Source organism: Mustela nigripes, chromosome 3 (genome assembly GCF_022355385.1).
Source record: "Mustela nigripes isolate SB6536 chromosome 3, MUSNIG.SB6536, whole genome shotgun sequence".
In the NCBI taxonomy this organism is placed as follows: domain Eukaryota; kingdom Metazoa; phylum Chordata; class Mammalia; order Carnivora; family Mustelidae; genus Mustela; species Mustela nigripes.
In genome coordinates this window covers 20,371,494-20,390,789 of record NC_081559.1, presented here as the reverse complement: position 1 = coordinate 20,390,789, position 19,296 = coordinate 20,371,494, and the positions used below count along the sequence as shown (strand labels likewise).

General features: G+C 37.7%; 1 protein-coding gene across 12 annotated transcripts in view; it reads right to left on the bottom strand.

Moving 5' to 3' along the window:
• The window catches only part of UNC80 (unc-80 homolog, NALCN channel complex subunit), a 230,625-nt gene that overhangs the window by 102,461 nt on the left and 108,868 nt on the right, over positions 1-19,296 (bottom strand). For 8 of the 12 annotated variants that reach the window (XM_059393393.1, XM_059393382.1, XM_059393389.1 and 5 more), the window contains exons 24-27: positions 17,472-17,643; positions 14,519-14,652; positions 8,188-8,353; positions 738-838 (exon numbers count right to left, since the gene is read on the bottom strand). In XM_059393393.1, coding sequence (XP_059249376.1) covers positions 738-838; positions 8,188-8,353; positions 14,519-14,652; positions 17,472-17,643 — 573 coding nt within the window. Of the gene's footprint in view, positions 1-737; positions 839-2,836; positions 3,041-8,187; positions 8,354-14,518; positions 14,653-17,471; positions 17,644-19,296 lie in introns of all 12 variants that reach the window. The other 4 variants (XM_059393387.1, XM_059393390.1, XM_059393391.1 and 1 more) reach the window with 2 other exon arrangements.

The window sequence follows — 19,296 nt, the reverse complement described above, 5'->3', positions numbered from 1 at the left end:
CAACAAAATACTAGCCAATAGGATTCAAAAGTACATTAAAAAGATTATTCACCACGACCAAGTGTGATTTATTCCAGGGCTGCAAGGTTGGTTCAACATCCGCAAATCAGTCAATGTGATACAACACATCAATAAAAGAAAGAACAAGAACCATATGATACTCTCAATAGATGCTGAAAAAGCATTTGACAAAGTACAGCATCCCTTCCTGATCAAAACTCTTCAAAGTGTAGGGATAGAGGGCACATACCTCAATATCATCAAAGCCATCTAGTTAATCTTAAACTGAATATAATCCAACAGAATACCAATCCTGTGAGAATTCAGAGGTTCAGCTGAAGTAGAGGCCTATGGCTTGGCTTTTCTTTCTCTCTTTCTTTATCTTTCTTTCTTTCTTTTTAAAGATTATTTATTTATTTATTTGACAGAGAGAGAGAGAGAGAGATAGATAGAGAGAGAGATATCACAAGTAGGCAGAGAGGCAGGCAGAGAGGGAGGGGGAGGCAGGCTCCCACTGAGTAGAGAGCGCGATGTGGGATTTGATCCCAGGACCCCAATATCATGACCTGAGCCAAAGGCAGAGGCCCAGCCACTGAGCCACCCAGGCGCCCTGCCTACAGTTTTTCTTAGGGGCTAAATTGGATCGATGGTTTTTGTATACTCTTTTGTCCTCACTCCAGTGATTTTCTCAGTGCCAAAAGAAATTGATCTCAGGTCTTTCTGAAATTCCTACTTACATGAAGCCATGACATGCTCCTGTGGTAATTTTCTTCTGTGCCAGCAGTACTCATTCCCTCTGGCTCGATGCTGGGCTCACTTGCACTCCAAGGACTCCCTTCTTCAAAAGAAAAATGCCAAGAAAGTTTATATTGTTTGGTCTCCCTGGAGCATATGTTGGTATGGTAGAGTTGCCCATGCTTTTGAATCCTAGGGCAGACTACCATGGCCCAGTGTGTTAACAGGGCATAGCACTGACTTTAGTGGAGGAATGTTAATAGGAGCTGTTCCCTTCACCACCAGATGAACAGGCAATTGCAAAGACATTTATGATCTCTGTTATGGTGGCTTCCATTTTGAGACATGGGAGCCAAGAAGAAACAGAGTCAAGTCCTTGAATTGCTGAGATGAGCAAGTTATCGATTACGTGTGCCCAAATCCACTTCAGACTGCCCAGACCTTGCAGGTGTAGTTAAGTAGGGACACCAAGCAACTTGCAGTGGCCATAACCATACTGCTGTTTCTTCTGCTGTTGTGACTAAGGCTAGTGTCATGTTCTCAACAACCCCCTAAGTTCGCCATCAGAGCTAGATTTAAAAAAAAAAAAAAAAAAAAGGATGCTTTCTCAGAAAAAGAAAAAAAAACAACTAAGGGAATTTATAAGCAACTGTGGTCAATTGTAGACAATCCTTGACAATCCTTTTGTCTAAACTCTTCTCTGTGGAAAAGTCTGGAGACATCTTTCTCAGGAATTCACTACATTATCTATACCATACAAGAAAGTTTTGCCCTCAAATCTAAAAGCTTTCCTGGTCATGTCTGTAACAAAACCATGCCTCTGGGCTGCCTATTTTGATTCATCTGGTCAAGCTGAACTAACCAATTCAAATAATTAATTGAAATATTTTCCCCCAAAACTAACTGTTGACATTCTTACAACTTCAGACCTGCAACATAAGAAGTCACTTTTTTTTCTATTCTCTCCCAAAATAACCTAAACCTTACCCAATGCATAAATTAGATATTTTCAAAGGTGAGGGTGGATAGGTGTAGAAATACTTCCCATTTTAGACTCTCTTTAATTAGATATACTTAGCTTCTATTTCAGTAGACTTGATTGATAATTTATCTGCATTTACTGACTGACTTCTGAAACAATTTGCCAAGAAGGGAGACTTTTCTATTTTGCTCCTCACACGGCACAGAAGGGCAAAGAAAATGTACTTTAACTTCTCCCTGGTAGCTAAATTCTAGGCAGCTGGTGAGTCCTGTTGGCATACTTTCATACTCTTTTTCTTGCTAGTAAGATGACCATCAGACTCATCAGGCTAACACTTAGAGATTCAAGAGTCTCTTTGGATCCTACAGGGATAGCCTTCACCTCCAATGCTTTGATAGTATACAGAGTTCATCCTCAGGTACTTAACATACTTTATCATCAACCCTTAATTCATCTTTAGAGCATCTTTTCAGGGTAGTCGAGGAAGAAATAGAATTATTCCCACTGAATAGTTGGAGAAAACAAACCCTTGAGACATTAACTGACTTCCCGAAGGTCACTGTCAGGTCTCACCATCCATCTTTCCTCTCTGAGACTTTTGTTCATTTTACTGTGAAAGAGATTTTAGAACACAGAGGACCTTTAGCTAGCTGCCCTCACAGGAATTTCTACATTTTGCTCTCCAGGCCCTCATCACAAGAATGGATGCACAAACATCTGGATTTCAAAAAACTGTCTTGCTGTTTCAGTGTTTTCTTTCCCTAATGTAAACTCTCTCTCCTCACTCCTCAAACTGTGGCCCTTGAAACAGCAGCTTTAGCTTCACCAGAAAACTTCTCAGAGGCTCCCACCCCAGACCTTGCCCAATTAGAATGTGCATCTTGACAAAATTGCAGATGACCTGTGCGTGAGTGTGTGTTAAGGTTTAAGCTCTAACATCTAGCATCCTTTAAGCCCTGCTCTAAAGGATGGTATGGTTTGCAGACTGAATGTGTGGTCTAGCCTGTGTCTCTGCTCTTCAGCTCCTGATGTGTAAGAAAATGGGCTTCAGCCCTTTCGAGACTCGGGCCCTGTCTTCCTACCCCCCACGTCCCTGTGCACCCCACTCCTCTGTGTTACCTAGGTCAGTGACAGTGTCCCTGCTCTGGGACAGCTGCAGCTCCTCAGCCTCGGACTCTGAGTCCTGCCGTGGTAACTTGCTGCTCTTTAAGCTGCCGACCTGGCGAATGCTGGACAAGGAACCCCCCTTCTTCACCTGGAAACTGCGGGTTCCTTTAATCTGGAGCAGGCGGGAACCTCCTATCCTGATCTTCCTGCTGGGAACTGTATCGAAAGAATAAAATAGGGCTTTTTCCCCCTTAGGTTTCCCCAGCCAGTGTTAGATCCAAGCTCTCCCCAACTTGTCCCTGAACAGCCTCCTCTCTGCTGGCCGGGATGAGCAGCATGTCTGGACAAGGAGCCTCTCCCCAGCCCCCCACCGGGCAGCTTTGTTAGGCAGGCAGTATGCTGGGTCCACCAGGAAGGGCTGGTACAGCTTCTTTCTTGGACACATAGCTCATCAGTGCTGGGAACAACCTGCTCTCTTTCCGGCCCAGGGTTCACAAGCATGAGTGTGCCCTTGTAGCAGCATGATCTCGGACTGTTAGTACATTCATATGACATCATTCCTTGATTCAACAGAACCACAAACCATTTGTTTTTGTCTTTCTTTTGAAATGGGACTTGCAGAATTATGGGAATTATGCAAACCCCTTCCTGTAAACCCCTTCATTTTGGAATACCTCATTAAGGAAATAAAAACAAGAGGCGCTTCTCTCTCCAACAGTCAGCAGTGGGTTCCGCTCAGCTCCTCAGCAATGGCACTAAAGGATCTGTTTTCACTGGTGTGCTTTGGGTGAACATGAGTGTGAAACAGTTCCATTTTCAGTGCACCTAGTGATGTCAGAGCATCCTTCTGTCAGGCAAAAGGCTGGGTGGGATGTGAGTCCAAATGTTGCAACACCCTGAGCCAACCTTACAGTCTATATGTACCATGAAGAACATGCATTATTCATCTTTAGTGTTCTGGAAAAAACAGTCATCAGTGAGGAAAATAAAAGGGTAAAAGAAACATGTTTAAACTTGAAACCTACTTTTTTTTTTCTTTTTTTCCAAAAGCATCTTTATTTCCCATAGTCATTTACACTCCTACATCCTCTTCCTTTGGAGACTTGGTATTGTCACTCATTGATTTGGTAGGCCAGGATATAAAAAATTTTCAGAGCTTAGTCATTAAAAAGAAGGGGCCATTATTTTTTTATAAGATACTCTTCTTACCAGAACAAGACTTCTTGTGAATTATTTAAGGCGTGGATATTAATATTTTTAAAAGTTCCAATCAGGAAGATTGCATTTTAGTCTGGGTTTCTCACTCATAGGAGAGTATTTGAGAGAGGTGGTGCAGTGCTACAAGATGATAATTAAATGTATACTTTCAATGCCATATAAAGGAGCCCAGAAGGATTCCTGTTGAGTAATGTGCAATGCTTAATCTCGGATTTACTCTTGTGATTGGGAAAGCTTAAAATCATCACCACGGAGCTGGTGAAGGCCTTGGGGAGCTCCCTGAACACATCTGGACAGAATTTTACATCTGGATAGAAATTCTTGCAGCCCGGCCAGATAAATTCCACAAAGACTATAGACTATCATGCTCCATTTTACTTATAGCACAAAATTCAGCTGCTGCATTTTTCAATATTATTTTTAGGCTTAGATGAGGCTTTAATGACCTACCTGATATACATCTGAAATAGGATATTATCATTTTTTTAAGGACTACTAATGCAATCTCATGTCTAGATAGATTGGGAAATAGAAAAAAAGTTTGAGAGATTTCTTCTTTTTTCTTTTTTCCTTTTTTTTTAAACAGATACTCTCTTGGTGAGTGCTATGAAGTGTGTAAACCTGGCGATTCACAGACCTATACACCTGGGGATAAAAATACATTATATGTTTATAAAAAATTTTAAAAAATTTAAAAGAAAAGAACAGATACTCTCTTTTACTCTTTGCCTGATTTCATGATACCTTTAACCATAAAAATTTGGGAAAGTAACCCCAAATTAATGTGACTTGAATGAAATTTGATTTTGAGAACCTATTCTATTACCAAAGATAATTGGACATATCTTGCCGGGCTAAAATCAGTGTTCAGAATTATGACATTGATTATTTACAAAAGACACAGCAGTTAGAAATCAGATTTGATTTTGCACCTAAAAACCTGAAAACCAGCATTAAGTGTCAGCTTTTACCTCCATGACAACATGAACATGAAACGAATACATCTAAATTGGATAAAACATCTTTTTCCCTTTTCTCTCACCTCACATTGTCTCCATTAGCAAGTCCTGCTAGCTCGACGCTTCGAAATTTTCTAAGATTTTGAAAGCCCCATTACTTATTCCCTAGACTCGTGTAACTGCCTCAGAGCACTTGCTTACTCCTACTCCCACAGCTTGACTCACCTTTTCAATACATAAATCATAAATACGCGTATTACCTCACCTTTCTAGTCAAAACCCATCAACAACACTCAGACATACACAGAATTAAATTTCTAACCGTAGCTACAGATCCTATCTATTTGCTCTTTGCCTACCTATCTGACCCCATTTCCTGCTGGTCTTCCACATCATTCTGCTGCCAGTGTGTTGGCCTCTTTGCCCTTCTTGGAATGCTCCATGCTCATTCCTGCATCAGAGTCCAGTTCTCACTGTTGTGTCTGCTTGGAAGACTCCTCCCTCGGCACTCGGCATGCCTGGTCCCTTCACTTCATCTAGGTCTCTGCTCACTGCCACTTTTGGGGTCCTTCTCTGACTACATCCCTCCCATTCCAGGTCACTATCAACTCTCTGACATTCGTTTGTTCTGCTTCTTATCATTTGTCTTTATTTGAAAGCCCAGTCTTTAATGTTACTCACTATCATGAACTATTAGCTAATAAAAGCTAAAATATATGTGGGAAATGTTTCTTCCTGTTCATCGATGGACTTTGGGAACCTGACCTGGCATATAGCAGGTGCTTGACAGATGATCATTGAATAATCGACACATCTTGGTGTCTGTATTTTGGAATACCTGTCTTAGTTTGTTTTTGGAATGTGGGTAAAATGATGTGGCAGACCTTGCTTGGGGATTTTAGGCAGACATTTTTAGTTTAAGGATTATTTCACATTTGTTTTCCCTGGCAGAATCTGAATTGTCCTCAGGTTGTTTATTTCAAGAATAACATTTTTAGCTTTTATAAAAACAGATGGTATAAAATTTTAAATGAAATTTTAATAATCTCATTTAGGAGAGTCACCCTGGCTTTAACAGCTGGTATCAACTTATCAAAGGATTAAGGAATATTGAGGAATCTTCAAGAAGATTTTGACCAACCAATAAAGGACATTTTATGAATATGTTCTCATTTTATTTATAGTTTCACCTTTCTGTTAATTTATTAACCAACTTTCATATATTAACATAGCTGTTCTATGAGGAGAAAATATACTAAGCATTTGTGTTTTTGAACATCAAAGGAAATTTACATAAGTAATAGTCATGAAATTAAAGTGTTCCTAAAAATTGATTTGATGTTTTATTTTTTTAAACGGTGTAGGATTTACTCTGCTTCAAGTTTAACCATCTCTGTATTAGGAATTTTAATTTCAGCTACTTTAAGCAATAATTAGCATAATAACTTTGAATTGGCAAAAAAATCCCCTTGGGATATGTTTAAAAATGTGATTTTTTCATATACAGTTAACGTTATCTGAAAAAGTAATAGTTGTAAAAATATTGACTTGACAATTCTTTATGCTCAGAAATTGTTAAGACTTGGCTAATAAGCTCTTGTTTCACTATGAATTCAATACAATAGAATGATTATTTGCATTTTAAAAATATTATGACAACAATCTGACCTTAAAATATTAAAAAATTTTTCCAGTGTACATCCATTCCTTAGAAGATCTTAAAGATTTTATATTTTCTCTATCTAGGGCTATTCCTTCCTGGAATCATTCATTCTTTCAGTTATCCAACATTAATTGAGTCCTTTTCTATAGGATACCAGAAAATACATAAATGCATTAAATTGTCTTTGACTATTAACAAGTGTACTTAAGTTCTTATAATCAAAATTTATTAGAAAAACATTGAAGGGCAGTGGGATTTAAGAACTAGTCATATCAGATAGAGAAGTTTACACTTTAAGGAGTCCTTGAAAGCAACTTAAAACTTGGTAATCTTTAACTTATATTTCGAATTTTCCACATGGGTTCTAGTCTACAGGCTCATGATATAAACAAATAGAGACAGAGCCGACAATTCTTTATTTTATACCAATTTTTAGGAGGTACTGTGTACCAGGTACTATGTTTATACTTGGCTTACATTATCTCAATGAAAGCTTCCAATATCACAATACTGTAGATGTCATTAACCTAATTTAAAAGAGGAGAAAACTGTGGCTTAGAAGGTAAGTAACTTGGACAAGGTCATACAACTGGTTGTTATAGCTTACCATTGTAAGATGTAGTTTTTTCACATTTATAACACATTGGAAATTGAGATTTGTCTTAAAATTGATGCCATCTTAGGGTTACTAGTGCCAGAGAGCAGTTGTGACACATTTGTTATTGTTTCTGTCCATGTGAACATCTAAAGCATCAGCAACAAAATGTATAGAATGATGCCAGTGTCTTAGCTCCAAGGAGCCAAGTGGAAATTGGGTGAGGGAGTGTACGAGGTGGTAAGTCAGATGTGTTTGGCAATGTTCTCAAAGCAGTGAGTGAGTATGAGGGTAGGCTAGCTTCATACAAGTATTTCCATCTTTATTTTACAGATTCATTTAAGAAATGACGTAGTACAGACAGTCTAACAGCACAAAGGGCGTTATTCTAGAGGAAAACATGGACACTGACAATGCTGAGTTGAAAAGTGATTAATAAATTCGAACCTGGAATTGAAGATCATTTAGAAAAACTTTCACCAGTTTATTCTATTTATATGTTCCCTTCTTTTGGCTGCACAAAAATGATATGTATGGGTAATTAAAATCTGCATCTAATTAAGTCTGAAAGTCCTCTTACAGTAAGAATGAAACACAGACTAAATGATTAAAAGGTATTGCATATGGGCTGAGTGGGAAGAATTTTTTCTTTCTTATTGGCATGTGAAATAATGGTTCATCTGACAAGTAACCAATGGCGTCAGTGGGATATGGAGAGTTGGTGAGCTGGAATTAGATCCAGAAACTTTTCAGACTGTCTTGTCCAGCTCATAACTAACAAGGTTTCCTACCTCATTAAGCGGAAACAGTACTGTATGTAGCCAACAGTTTTGGACTTCTTTAGGTATATAAATCTATAATGTGGATCCCAAGCCAAATATCCTATCAGAGACACTGAAACATGAAAAGAATTCTTGCTTTTCCATACCTTTCTTCTCCTCGGCCCCTGCATCTGATTTGAGGGTGTGGCTACTACTGTGGAGGGAATCTTTGGAGTCTTCATTTTCATCCAGGACCCCAGCAAAGCTGATCTTCCTCTCATATCTGTGCCGGTCCAACTCAGGATCCAAACGAAGTCTACAGCTCTCCAAGTCCTGCAATGTTAGTGAGGAAGGTGTACATGAACGTGGGCATCTCCTTAACACTGCATAGGTCTTGTGGAAAACCTCCTTCCATTTTGAATTGCACCCAGCTGAATTTGCACAGAGCTGAACTCCTCTTTCTATAATGCCAATTTCACATTGTGGCCATGAAAGATGCTTCTTGAATTTAAAAAAAAAAAAAAAAATCTTCCCTAACTCATTGATTTTCCCTTTTCCTCATGTTTTATCTTTGAAAAGCATGCACCTTGTTTAAAATCTAGAATTAGCTTCCTCAGGGTGCCTGGGTGGCTCGGTGGGTTAAACCTCTGCCTTTGGCTCAGGTCATGTTCTTAGGGTCCTGGGATTGAGCCCCGAATTGGACTCTCTGCTCAGCGGGGAGCCTGCTTCTCCCTCCCTCTCTGCCTGCCTCTCTGCCTACTTGGGATCTCTCTCTCTGTCAAATAAATAAATTAAATTAAATAAAAATAATGTTTAGAATTAGCTTCCTCACCTTTTAACACTTCGTTCACAGTTTAAACTGCATTTTTGGCATTTATCTGTTTATTAAATGATCATACACTGAGTCTTACTGAGAGACAGAACAGAAGCTTAAAAATCAGACTTGGAGGCAGAATAATGTCCCTCCAGCCCCCAAGAGGTCCATGCCCTCACCCTAGGAATGGGTAAATATGTTACTTTCACATTGCAATAGGGACTGTGTGCAAGTGGATTTAGCTTAAGGATCTTGAGATGGGAATTCTGCTGGATTAGTCAAGTGGGCCCAGCCTAATCATACGGATTCTTAAAGCAGAAAGCTTTTCCAAACTGTGATCAAAGGAAGATATAACTATGGAAGAAGAATGAGAGAGATATCAAATTACTGGCTTTGAAGATGGAAAAAGGGACCATGAGCCAAGGAATGTGGGTTGCCCAAGAAGATGGAAAAAAAGGCAAGGAAACAGAGCCTTCTCTAGTGTCCCAGAAAGGAGTACAGCTTTCTTGATACCTTGACTCTAGCTCACTGAAACTCTTGTCAGACTTCTGATTTCTAGAACTGTAAGGTAGCATGTTTTTGCTGTTTTAAGCAGCTAAACTTCTGCATAAATAGAAAATGAGTAAAGAAGTGATATTGGAGTCTTGTGAGTATTTAAAGGTAGCTCAGCAAACAAGTAGAAATGGGCAGCTCAGACTTAAGAAGTTTCATATGCGTATGGTGACTAACATAGCACAATTAAAAAAAAAAACAAGTTTCATATGTGAAGTCCAGAGGCTCAAAATATGACCAGGCATTGGAGGAAGTGCTTCCTCCCTTATAGAAGTACAAGAGGAGTCTCATGGCTATCTGCTTATGAACAATGTGAACCCATACCCTAATGTAAGCCTTGGAGAAGGGACATGTTTGGTTGGAGTTTGGTCAATGAGGCCCCAAATTGAAAACTGACCTAATTCTGTGAATGCAGATTTATTCAATCAGAAGATCATATCTGTAAATCTGTAAAAAAAATTTTAGAGGGCCTGATAAAGGAAAAATATATAAAATGCTGATATTATTTCTATAGAGCATTTTTCCTAAATATGATCAAAGTCCTCAGATTCATATAGATATGGAAAACAAAAACATTTTTTAAAAGTTCATTTTGTACCAAGATAGAAATTTTATGTTTTTAATTGTTATTAATAAATGAAACTTTAAAAAAAAGATTTATTTATTGGACAGAGAGAGAGAGAGAAAGAACACAAGCAGGAGGGTTAGATGGAGAGGGAGAAAGAATCCCAAGCAGACTCTGTGCTAAGTGCAGACCCTGATGTAGGGCTCAATCTCACAACCCTAAGATCATGACTTAAACCCAAACCAGGAATCCAACATTTAACCAATGGTGCCACCCAGGTGCCCCTAACAAATGAAACTTTATAGACTTTACACAGTGTTTCTTCTTTTCCTTTTAATTAAGAAGAGGCATTATACTTTGGTACCAGAAAATTAGATCACATCTTGAAAACAAAAGAACTACATGGAATGCATTTACCATTGTCAAAAAATATTCTAGGAATACAATTGTTCCCCTGAAATTAATTCCTTTTAGAAAAAAGTAGAAAACCTAAAATACTTTGTATTTTGTTAACCAAACTTAATTATATAAATTTCTTACTTGGGATAAAAAATAATGTAACAACTATGATTCTCAAAAGTCACTATCTCTTCTAATGTCTTCTTTTATCCATTAGCCAAAATCCCATCTCTCTTTCAAAGCTATATTCAAATGTGCCTTCTTATAGAAAGATTCTTCAGTTTTTTCCAGCAGCTTCTTTGGTCAACCATGGCCCTTCTGCCTCCTTCTCAGGGCCACTCTTATATTTCACACCAGGAGGTAATTTTTTAGGAGTTGGTTCTCCTGTTTCAATATATTTATCTCTGTATTACCCCCTCTTCTCTTAACTATGATACCACTTTTTTTTTTTTTAAGGATCTTATTTATTTATTTGAGAGAGAGACAGTGAGAGAGAACATGAGTGAGGAGAAGGTCAGAGGGAGAAGCAAACTTCCCGTGGAGCTGGGAGCCAAATGTGGGACTTGATCCCGGGACTCCGGGATCATGACCTGAGCCGAAGGCAGTCGTCCAACCCACTGAGCCACCCGGCATCCCACCACCTTTTGTTCATAGTCTTCCTCCCAATAAATATGCATCAGTTAGTCTTGGTATATGTAAATCGTGTGCTTCTAATTTTTTAACTTTAGGAATATTTGGAATGCAGCAATATATTTTTTTATAAGCTGATTTGTTTAAGTCCATCAGCATATTTGGTATAGTCACAGCACAGTCTTTCACCCAAGGATCCAATATGTTGCTTTCTCTAATGAATGAATGTAGATGACAGACTTCCTCAAGGTTTATTATTGTAGACTCATCTATCCATTGGATCGGAATTATTTGTTTTAATTCAAGTTGTTTAGCCACTGGTTATTGATTTTACTAATTCAATTGGTAAACATTTGAATAGACCAGCAATTTTATGAACAAAATTATCTCTGTTATTTCTTTATTGTTCTCAAGTTTGGAAGTTAATATTTTAAAAAAGATTTGATTATTATGTTATTTTAGATTATAAATCCTGTAAAATGCTTTTTCCTTTAAAAAATATATTATTTATTAGTATGGTTTATGAAAACATTGAATAAATATATTACCAGAAGTTCTTAAAAAAAAAAAAAAGCACATTATTTAAGTGACATCTAGGGGTCTGGGAAAAAAATTTTGTGTTGGTAAAATTATTTTTTTATCAACTTTTAAAATCTTTCAATATCATTTTGCCTTTTCTTTTACCTCTATCCCCCAACCAATCCAGTGAGTGGCCTCCAGAGATTTCCTGACCCTATCCAAGAAACAACTATGGTTAAACTAATTAACTTTTGTTTAAATTATTGTACTTTTGGTTCTTTTGCTTTCTTTTCTACATTTTGGTTGTAACTAGGACATTTTTCAAACAGAAATTTCACCGTTTTCGAAAGGGTGTTACGGCCATTTCTGCCAGAAAGACTTTTTCTTTTGATAGAAAGTTTACATCCCTGATTTTCTTCCATCCTCAAACCACACATTCTAGAATATCTATAGCTTCTACTGTGATTATTTTGTTACCTTATACTTTTATTATTTTGAACATTAGGATATTTATTATTTTTACTGTTATTACTATTATTAGTTCAGTTGAACTAAAAAAAATTTTTTTCAAGATTTGTAACTACCCTTGCAGGAAGCATTTTGTTAAAACTTTATAATAGTTCATTTTGATGGTATTTATGCTTAAATTGTTAGACTCACTGTTTAGTACAATTTCTTAAAGAACAACTGCTGAATTTACAGGTTTTGTGTTGGTAAAACAGTTTCATTAAACTCACTGTTTATAGTAGGTTTGAATATAACTCGAGGTGTGTGTGTATGGGTTGTTTTTTTTTTCTCCATCAACTAAAGTTAGATTAAACATGAGAAAAAGCTTCCTATTTACTTTATAAAGGTCACATCACAATATAATGTGTACCTACCCTGGATAATAAAAATCCCAATGTAATGAATGAAGGATCTCTAAGGCCTTGTTAAAGTTGATGCAGCCGTGAACACTTCCCTCGCCTTGACTGAATGACTGAAGGCTCTGTTTTAGCCTAATTTCTTGCCATTTTCCACTAGTCTGCTATTGGTTCTATAGTACTTTTTAAAAGTTTTGATAGATTTTTAAATGAAATTTACTGTAATAATAAGGGACATTAAACTCTAGCTTTATAGAATTGAAACAGAGAACAAAAATAACTGAATCAAACTTTAAGACTTTTTTTTTTAAATCCCAATGGATCAGAATGGTGATCAAATAAAAATTTGAAATATGAAAAGGAGATAAGTGCTTTTATGAAGGTTTCAGTATAATTAGAATGTACAAAATAGCACTAATAGAGATATTATTATAGATCAGATATTTCATTCCACTTGATTTTAAACACATGTGTTGGCCTTGCACTGATTTTATAGAGTAGTTTCAATATAATAGTAAAGGAAACATTCAGAAAATTAAAAGCCCAGGTTAATAGGAAAATGGAATAAGAACAATAGGAGAAACTTCCCTTTCTCACAGCAAATAATGTAGTTTCACAGTCCAAATTCCTGTATGTTTCTCCTGAAAACATACATTTTACCCACAAGTGTTTCCAACTTGAAAATACCCATTTTATGTTTTAGAGTATGAGGGAACAAGTCTTCCAAATATTGGAAAACCAGAGGTAGAGGCAGTGCTCGGGGATAATAGCACCGATTCTTTTGTTTCTCCCCAGGGATTGGGGTATGGCTTTGTTCATGCCTAGTGTGGTTAAAAAAGCAGGAGAGCTAGTGCACTATAACATTGGTGAAAATAGAAGTGCATAGATTGTGTAACACTTTTTCTGGTAGAGTAGTCTAAGTCTTGTGTAAGGGGAAAATAAAAAAGAATTTGTCTGGTTTCTCAGCTCTGGCTGGATGTTGTCTGTAATGCAAGAACCACTGGAAAGTTGGTGCCTCTTAGAGAACTAAGGGCCAAGGAAAAGCAACTCTGAGGTGTGCCCATCCCACACACTCTGTGAAGATGCCTGGCCTCTACAGAGTGTTGGTGTACTCTGCTAAACAAATCAGGCCTTGATGGGTGCAGAAGTATGGGTGTGTACATGCGTGCGTGTGTGTACGTAGTCTTCTGCCTATTTGTACCTGTACGAAGTATGGCAGGAATAAAAATATATGTTCAGAGATGTTTACATGTTAAATACTTAAGTCTTTCTGCCCATAACTTAAATGAGAAAATTTACTGGAAGCACATTTCTATATGGATTTATGAGCTGTTAAATTTTTATGACAAAAAAATCCTGTCAGTAATTTCTAAAAAATGCTGGCCGTAAAACTCCGCATAGTTTGCAGAGTAAAGGAACCTAAAGGCATATGAGAGAAGATTCACAAGGAAGTAAGCATTGCTAAGAGAGTCACTCAAAATAGAGACCAAAGGATATTGAGGAAGTAGGGCCTAGGCACGTCTCCTGTCTCACATCACAGAACACCATGAAGCTCTTACTTTTGTAAATTGCCACTTATCGACTGCAACTCCACTGCCTTCTGGAACACATCCTTCTACTTTGGATTAAAATAGAGATCATGTAACACCTGTTAGCTAAATAGCCAATCCTGTATTAGTTAGTTTAAACTGTGCCAGCACCAATCATAATCCTTTTCAAACAAGTTATGTAATCTTATGGTTTTCACCTTTAGAATCCTACTCACAATTCCAATTTGGAGCACACCCTTCATTTCCATGGACTCTGTGTCTCCCAGATGGCTAGCTCTAAGATCTCTTCTTGGTGCAAATGGTCTTAGACATTCCTAGCATGACTGACAGTGATCAGTCTAATATTTTACTCAGTGGTGCTATCTTCAGTAATTTTAAGGTCAAATTCAGAGTTATTATTTTTCTTTGGGAGGGTTGTTTTTGTTTGTTGGTTTTTGTAAGAGGAAAAAAAGAGATTTTTATATATGAAGATCCCTTGGTTGAATTTTTTAAGTTATATGATACATGTGGCCATTTGGCATTTGAGGGAACTGTGGATACTCAAACCCTAGCCACTTATCTGGCCTCTCTGAGTAGCCAGATTGTTAATACCCATACTTTACTTACCACAAGTGGCTCAGTTCGTGGTCTGGGCAGGCAAGAAAAGGTTTCTCGCAGGAAGGTAGTGATCTCCAGGAGAAGCTGGCACGCTGCCATCTTCAAGGCAAAGGGACAGCCACATTTAGAGGGGTTCACAGTACCTATGGAATGAAAGAGTTCCTTCATAAATAAACACACCAATAAAAAAAATACAGAGAGGCACAGTTTGATGGACAAAGCTACACATGTCCAAAATGAAATTGTATATGAGAATGTTACCTATTCACGTTCAATTGACCTCTTCCATTTACTGCAATCTGTGCATTACCTATACCTCCCTCTTCCTCCATTTTGTAATTCAATTTAGTGAGTTCCCTGGTATTGAAATATCAATCAGTAAGAAAGAAATTATTTTCCTAAGGCTCCTAGAGGAACAAAACACAGCCCACCAAGCTAGAAAGCCTCTTAACAGAAACAGAAATGGAAAGCAGTCTTGCAAGATTTTCACATTGCTAATTTAATCAGATGTAGACTATGTACAGGGTAGTGAACTAGCTTTGGCACTACAAAAATCTCACCAGTTCATTTTATGAGAGATATTTTTGTCGAGGACAGTGATGCCCAGATGTGTTTCTGCAGCATAGATAAGGCATACTTGATCACCTCTATCATATACTTTATACAAGTTAGCCTATCATATTAAAGGATGCACACTACACTAGAAGTATGCAAATACTCTGCTTTGCTCTGAAGAATACCAGCCTTTGAGTGAGTAGAATATTGCCTCCATCATAGACTCAGATTTTGCTCTAAAGGCAGATAATGGCCAAGGTGAACCAGAGACTTTTAAAATTCTTAGGATTAGTTCTCAGATACAGGTCGTCACTAAGCCTGCAGAAATAACACTGATTGCTTATCAGCATTCAGAAAAGAAGACCAAAGCAATATTGAGTTCTGCCTCTCTTAAGAGAAAGAATATACTTATCTATTTTGAATCAAGACATCAAGCAATCACAATATCATTACATATCAACATTCCAAAACATATTTCTAAAATATTTCCTGTGTATTAGGTTTTCTTAATTGAAGAGGATATCTATATCTATATCTATATCTATATCTATCTATATCTATATCATCTATATCTATCTCATGGCTTATACTGAGAATGGGTGGAAATTATGTTCTTTCTGAAGATACTTGATTATCATTTCCTCATGAAAACCATTATTTTTTTTCTCCAGGGATAAATCATGGATAGGGACTTCCTCTTACTAAGGACCAAAGAGACTAGCTCCTCTAGAATTTCTAGACTGATACTTACTTGAGCCATAATTATTTTTTTAAGTGCAAGATGAGCTATGAAATGACAGGAAAGTGGAACTAAGCCAGATATTCCAATCTTATATTCAATGGAGACTGCATAACTCTAGAAATTATCTGGATGTCCAATAGTTTTTAAACAACAATCTAACAATAAATATTCAGCATAAGCTTCTGGATTTGTCCCGAGGTTATCATCCACTCTTCTGGTCATTCCTATAAACAATGGACTTGGTCTTAGTCCAGACATTTTCATCACTATCATCTGAAATATTGTTAACATGAACAAGGATGAGTCCTACATGCTCTCATCAAATAGCTTAAGTACCAGGTATAATATGTTGGTAAAGGATACTTATGTAGTTTCATGGAAATTAAAGTTCATTTTGGCCCATGAGAATGTATCCATCTAACACTGCTTCAGCTGCTCTCCATTCTGAAAGACCCCTAGGACATCCAGGGCAGTTTGGGGATGGCTTCAGTAGGCCTTTATTCGGTTCTGCATTTGCTGGATAGTCCTCAAGTGGTCCTAAGGACCAGACTCAATTCCATTCTCCATTCTACAATTCAGAGGCATTCCAGGATACTCTAGACTTATGAACTTGATGGAGTCTTTGGGGGTGAACATTCACTTGTAGCTGGAAGACTGATGTCAGAATGTGGTGTTTTGTCAACAGCTAAGTCAAGAAAATTGGCTCTGATATGATAAAGGCTGAGAAAGGGCAAAAAGATGAAGAAAAAAAAAACTCCAAAAAAAAAAAAGAAATCCTTGGTATAAAAGTGGAAAAGAAGGCAAAAAGTTTTCTTTTATTATTATTTAATTATGCACACTGCTACACCCTAGGCATCCTTTTACATTTCTTGGCTGGAAAGATGAAGTAGGCTTGGCATCCCTTAACTAAGAACAGTTTTTAACATAATCAGGGAGTTTGAATTTCAAATCACTACAGAAAGACAAGAGAAAGAGGCCTCACTCTTTTCCTCAGATAATATTACTAATTCCAATACCATGGAGTAACTGAATGGTTCATAAAAGGCAGCGGTACACATACACAACAAGATTGTATGGTGTAGAACACATGTATGAACAAAATGGTGTTGAAGAGGAATGCACAAGAATCTCTTTGTCTCTACTCTTCTATGGTGGGACAAGCTTCTAATTTTAACAAATCAGTACAGCAGATACTGTCTAATCACCCGAATTATTTACTATTTTAAATTCATGTTAAATACTGTAATTATTCTAAGCAATCCACTATTTTAATCATCTGAGAAGCAGTTCACGTTCAAGTCTACTTGGTATAATTTTTTTTTTTAATTTCCAAGAGTAATAAAAAAGTGTAAAACCTGATTAATCCTCTGCTGGGTCAGTAATTTACTGTTATATTTTCTCAGAGAGGTCTAAAACTAATTTTTATATTATAGTATGAGTCACAGACTATAAGGCAATGGAGCTCCGTATCGCCTGCAACTCCTTGTCTCTGTGTATTGTCTTCTCATTCTGGTCCTCATCCTCTCTTTATGGGGCTTTATGCACATGCATTACATCCATGCACAGGGAATAGGGGAAAAGGTGTAGTGGGGAGACATGGGAAGGTGGTAAGAATGTGAAAGAGGAAAGAGGAATATTAAGTGCTCCTAAAGCAGAGATTCTTACAAGCAGGGGTTCTTGTAGTAAAGGGAGTCGCCTTACTGTCATCTAAAAAGTCTTCCTCCTCATCCTCCTTTCTCAGTCTCCTCTTGGTCTCCTCATCATAAATGAGACCCAGCAGGTTGGCGGGGCTCTCACTTTCCCCATGGCACAGCTCATTCAGCCGGACACCAATCGCCTGCCATGGGAAGAAAAAAAAATAGCACCAAGTATGTCAGACTGCAAACTAGGCTCATACATTACAGAGGTAATAAGCAACTATAATGGGGAATGTATAAACTACTAGGACACATGAAACCAAGAAACTGATACTTAAACATACAGCAAAAGCCTCCTCTATGCGCCATGGTGGTATTGCCACCATGTTTCCCTATGTGGAAACGCAGAGGTGGATGGCATTGATGTCATCTTCATCTCCAAGGTCATTTAAAGACTTGTAGGAACCTGAACAATACCTTTGTGTTCTCATACAAATTTTGGGGGGAAACTATTTCCACTTACTTGAAGGTCATTTGTTTCATAGGTCTCCTATAAGGGAATATGCAGATGTTTTTAATAGAGGATTTTGTTATAGTTAAAAACAAAAACAAGAACTCACAGTTCCTCAGAGTGTTTCTGATTATGCTGTTTTATGAGAATCTCACTGCCATGCTAATGAGTCAGAAGTTGACATGAATTCTAGTACAGCAGTTTACATCTGCCATTAGATACACATTTAATGGTTTTTTTTTAATAGACTTTGTTCCCTCACTCTATGATATTTTATGTACTAGGAAGAAACACTAACTATTCCTTTGGTAAAGTATCCAACATCAACATAGAACCAATACTTGCTATCTGTTCTTCTGAATCATCGTGCACTACTGTCTGATTTACTGAAAGGAATTTTCCAGAAAGAGACAAAATATACCACCTCTTTCTGACTCTTTTATTTTCCAATTATATACTGTGTGCAAGACAGGAAGAGACATGTGCTTAGAAAGGAGAGTCAAAAGCTAAAATGAAAACTGAACTTGGGGTTTGAGAGCTTGGTTACTCTGTGCATTAGTAAGAACAAAGTTCCAGCTAATTTCCTTCTTCATTCCTGTATTACTTCTTTCAAATATTTAGAGAAGTTTCTAGAACTGGGCATGCATGAAATTAGACTTTCTATTATAAACTGACAAAGATATGTCTTCAAATGAAAACACAATTTGTTTGAATGTCTTGGCTATCTGGAAGCAAAAAGTTCTCCTTAAACTCTGAAATTAAGTGGTAAGTAATAAAAACTCTATCAAAGAGAAAGAAAGCAGTGTAAAAAAGATATCATGACTTCCTAAAAATTCAACCACTAACCTGAGGAGTTTTAAACAAATGAAACAAAACATAAAAACAAAAACTACGGTGCTCAGCTAGCAGGAGCTGCTGACCACCCACAGGCGCCTGCGTAACAATAAAGAACCTCTTGCTGATTGCATCCAGTGGCAGTGTTGGATTCTTGGGTAAGGGGATCCGCGGGTCTTTCATTTGGAGGTCCCACCGAGATCATCGGACTCCTGCCCACGGATCCAACTGACTCCCACCGGGAGGTAAGCTGGCCAGCATTCTTGTCTCCTGTCTCATGTTCTCGTTTGTATCCAGTCTCGTGTTCTCGTTTGTAGGCCTCTGTTTTGCCTATGCTTCGGTAGTATAGGACTGTACGACAGCGCGCGTTGTTGCTCTGTATTCTGTAGGCAGCTTGAGAAGGAGTTGACGAACTCGGACTTCTCCCCTGCCACCCTGGGGGACGCCCCTGGGATCAAGGGGGGCCGCTTTTTCGGGGCCCCACAAGTACATTTCTCTCTCCGCCACA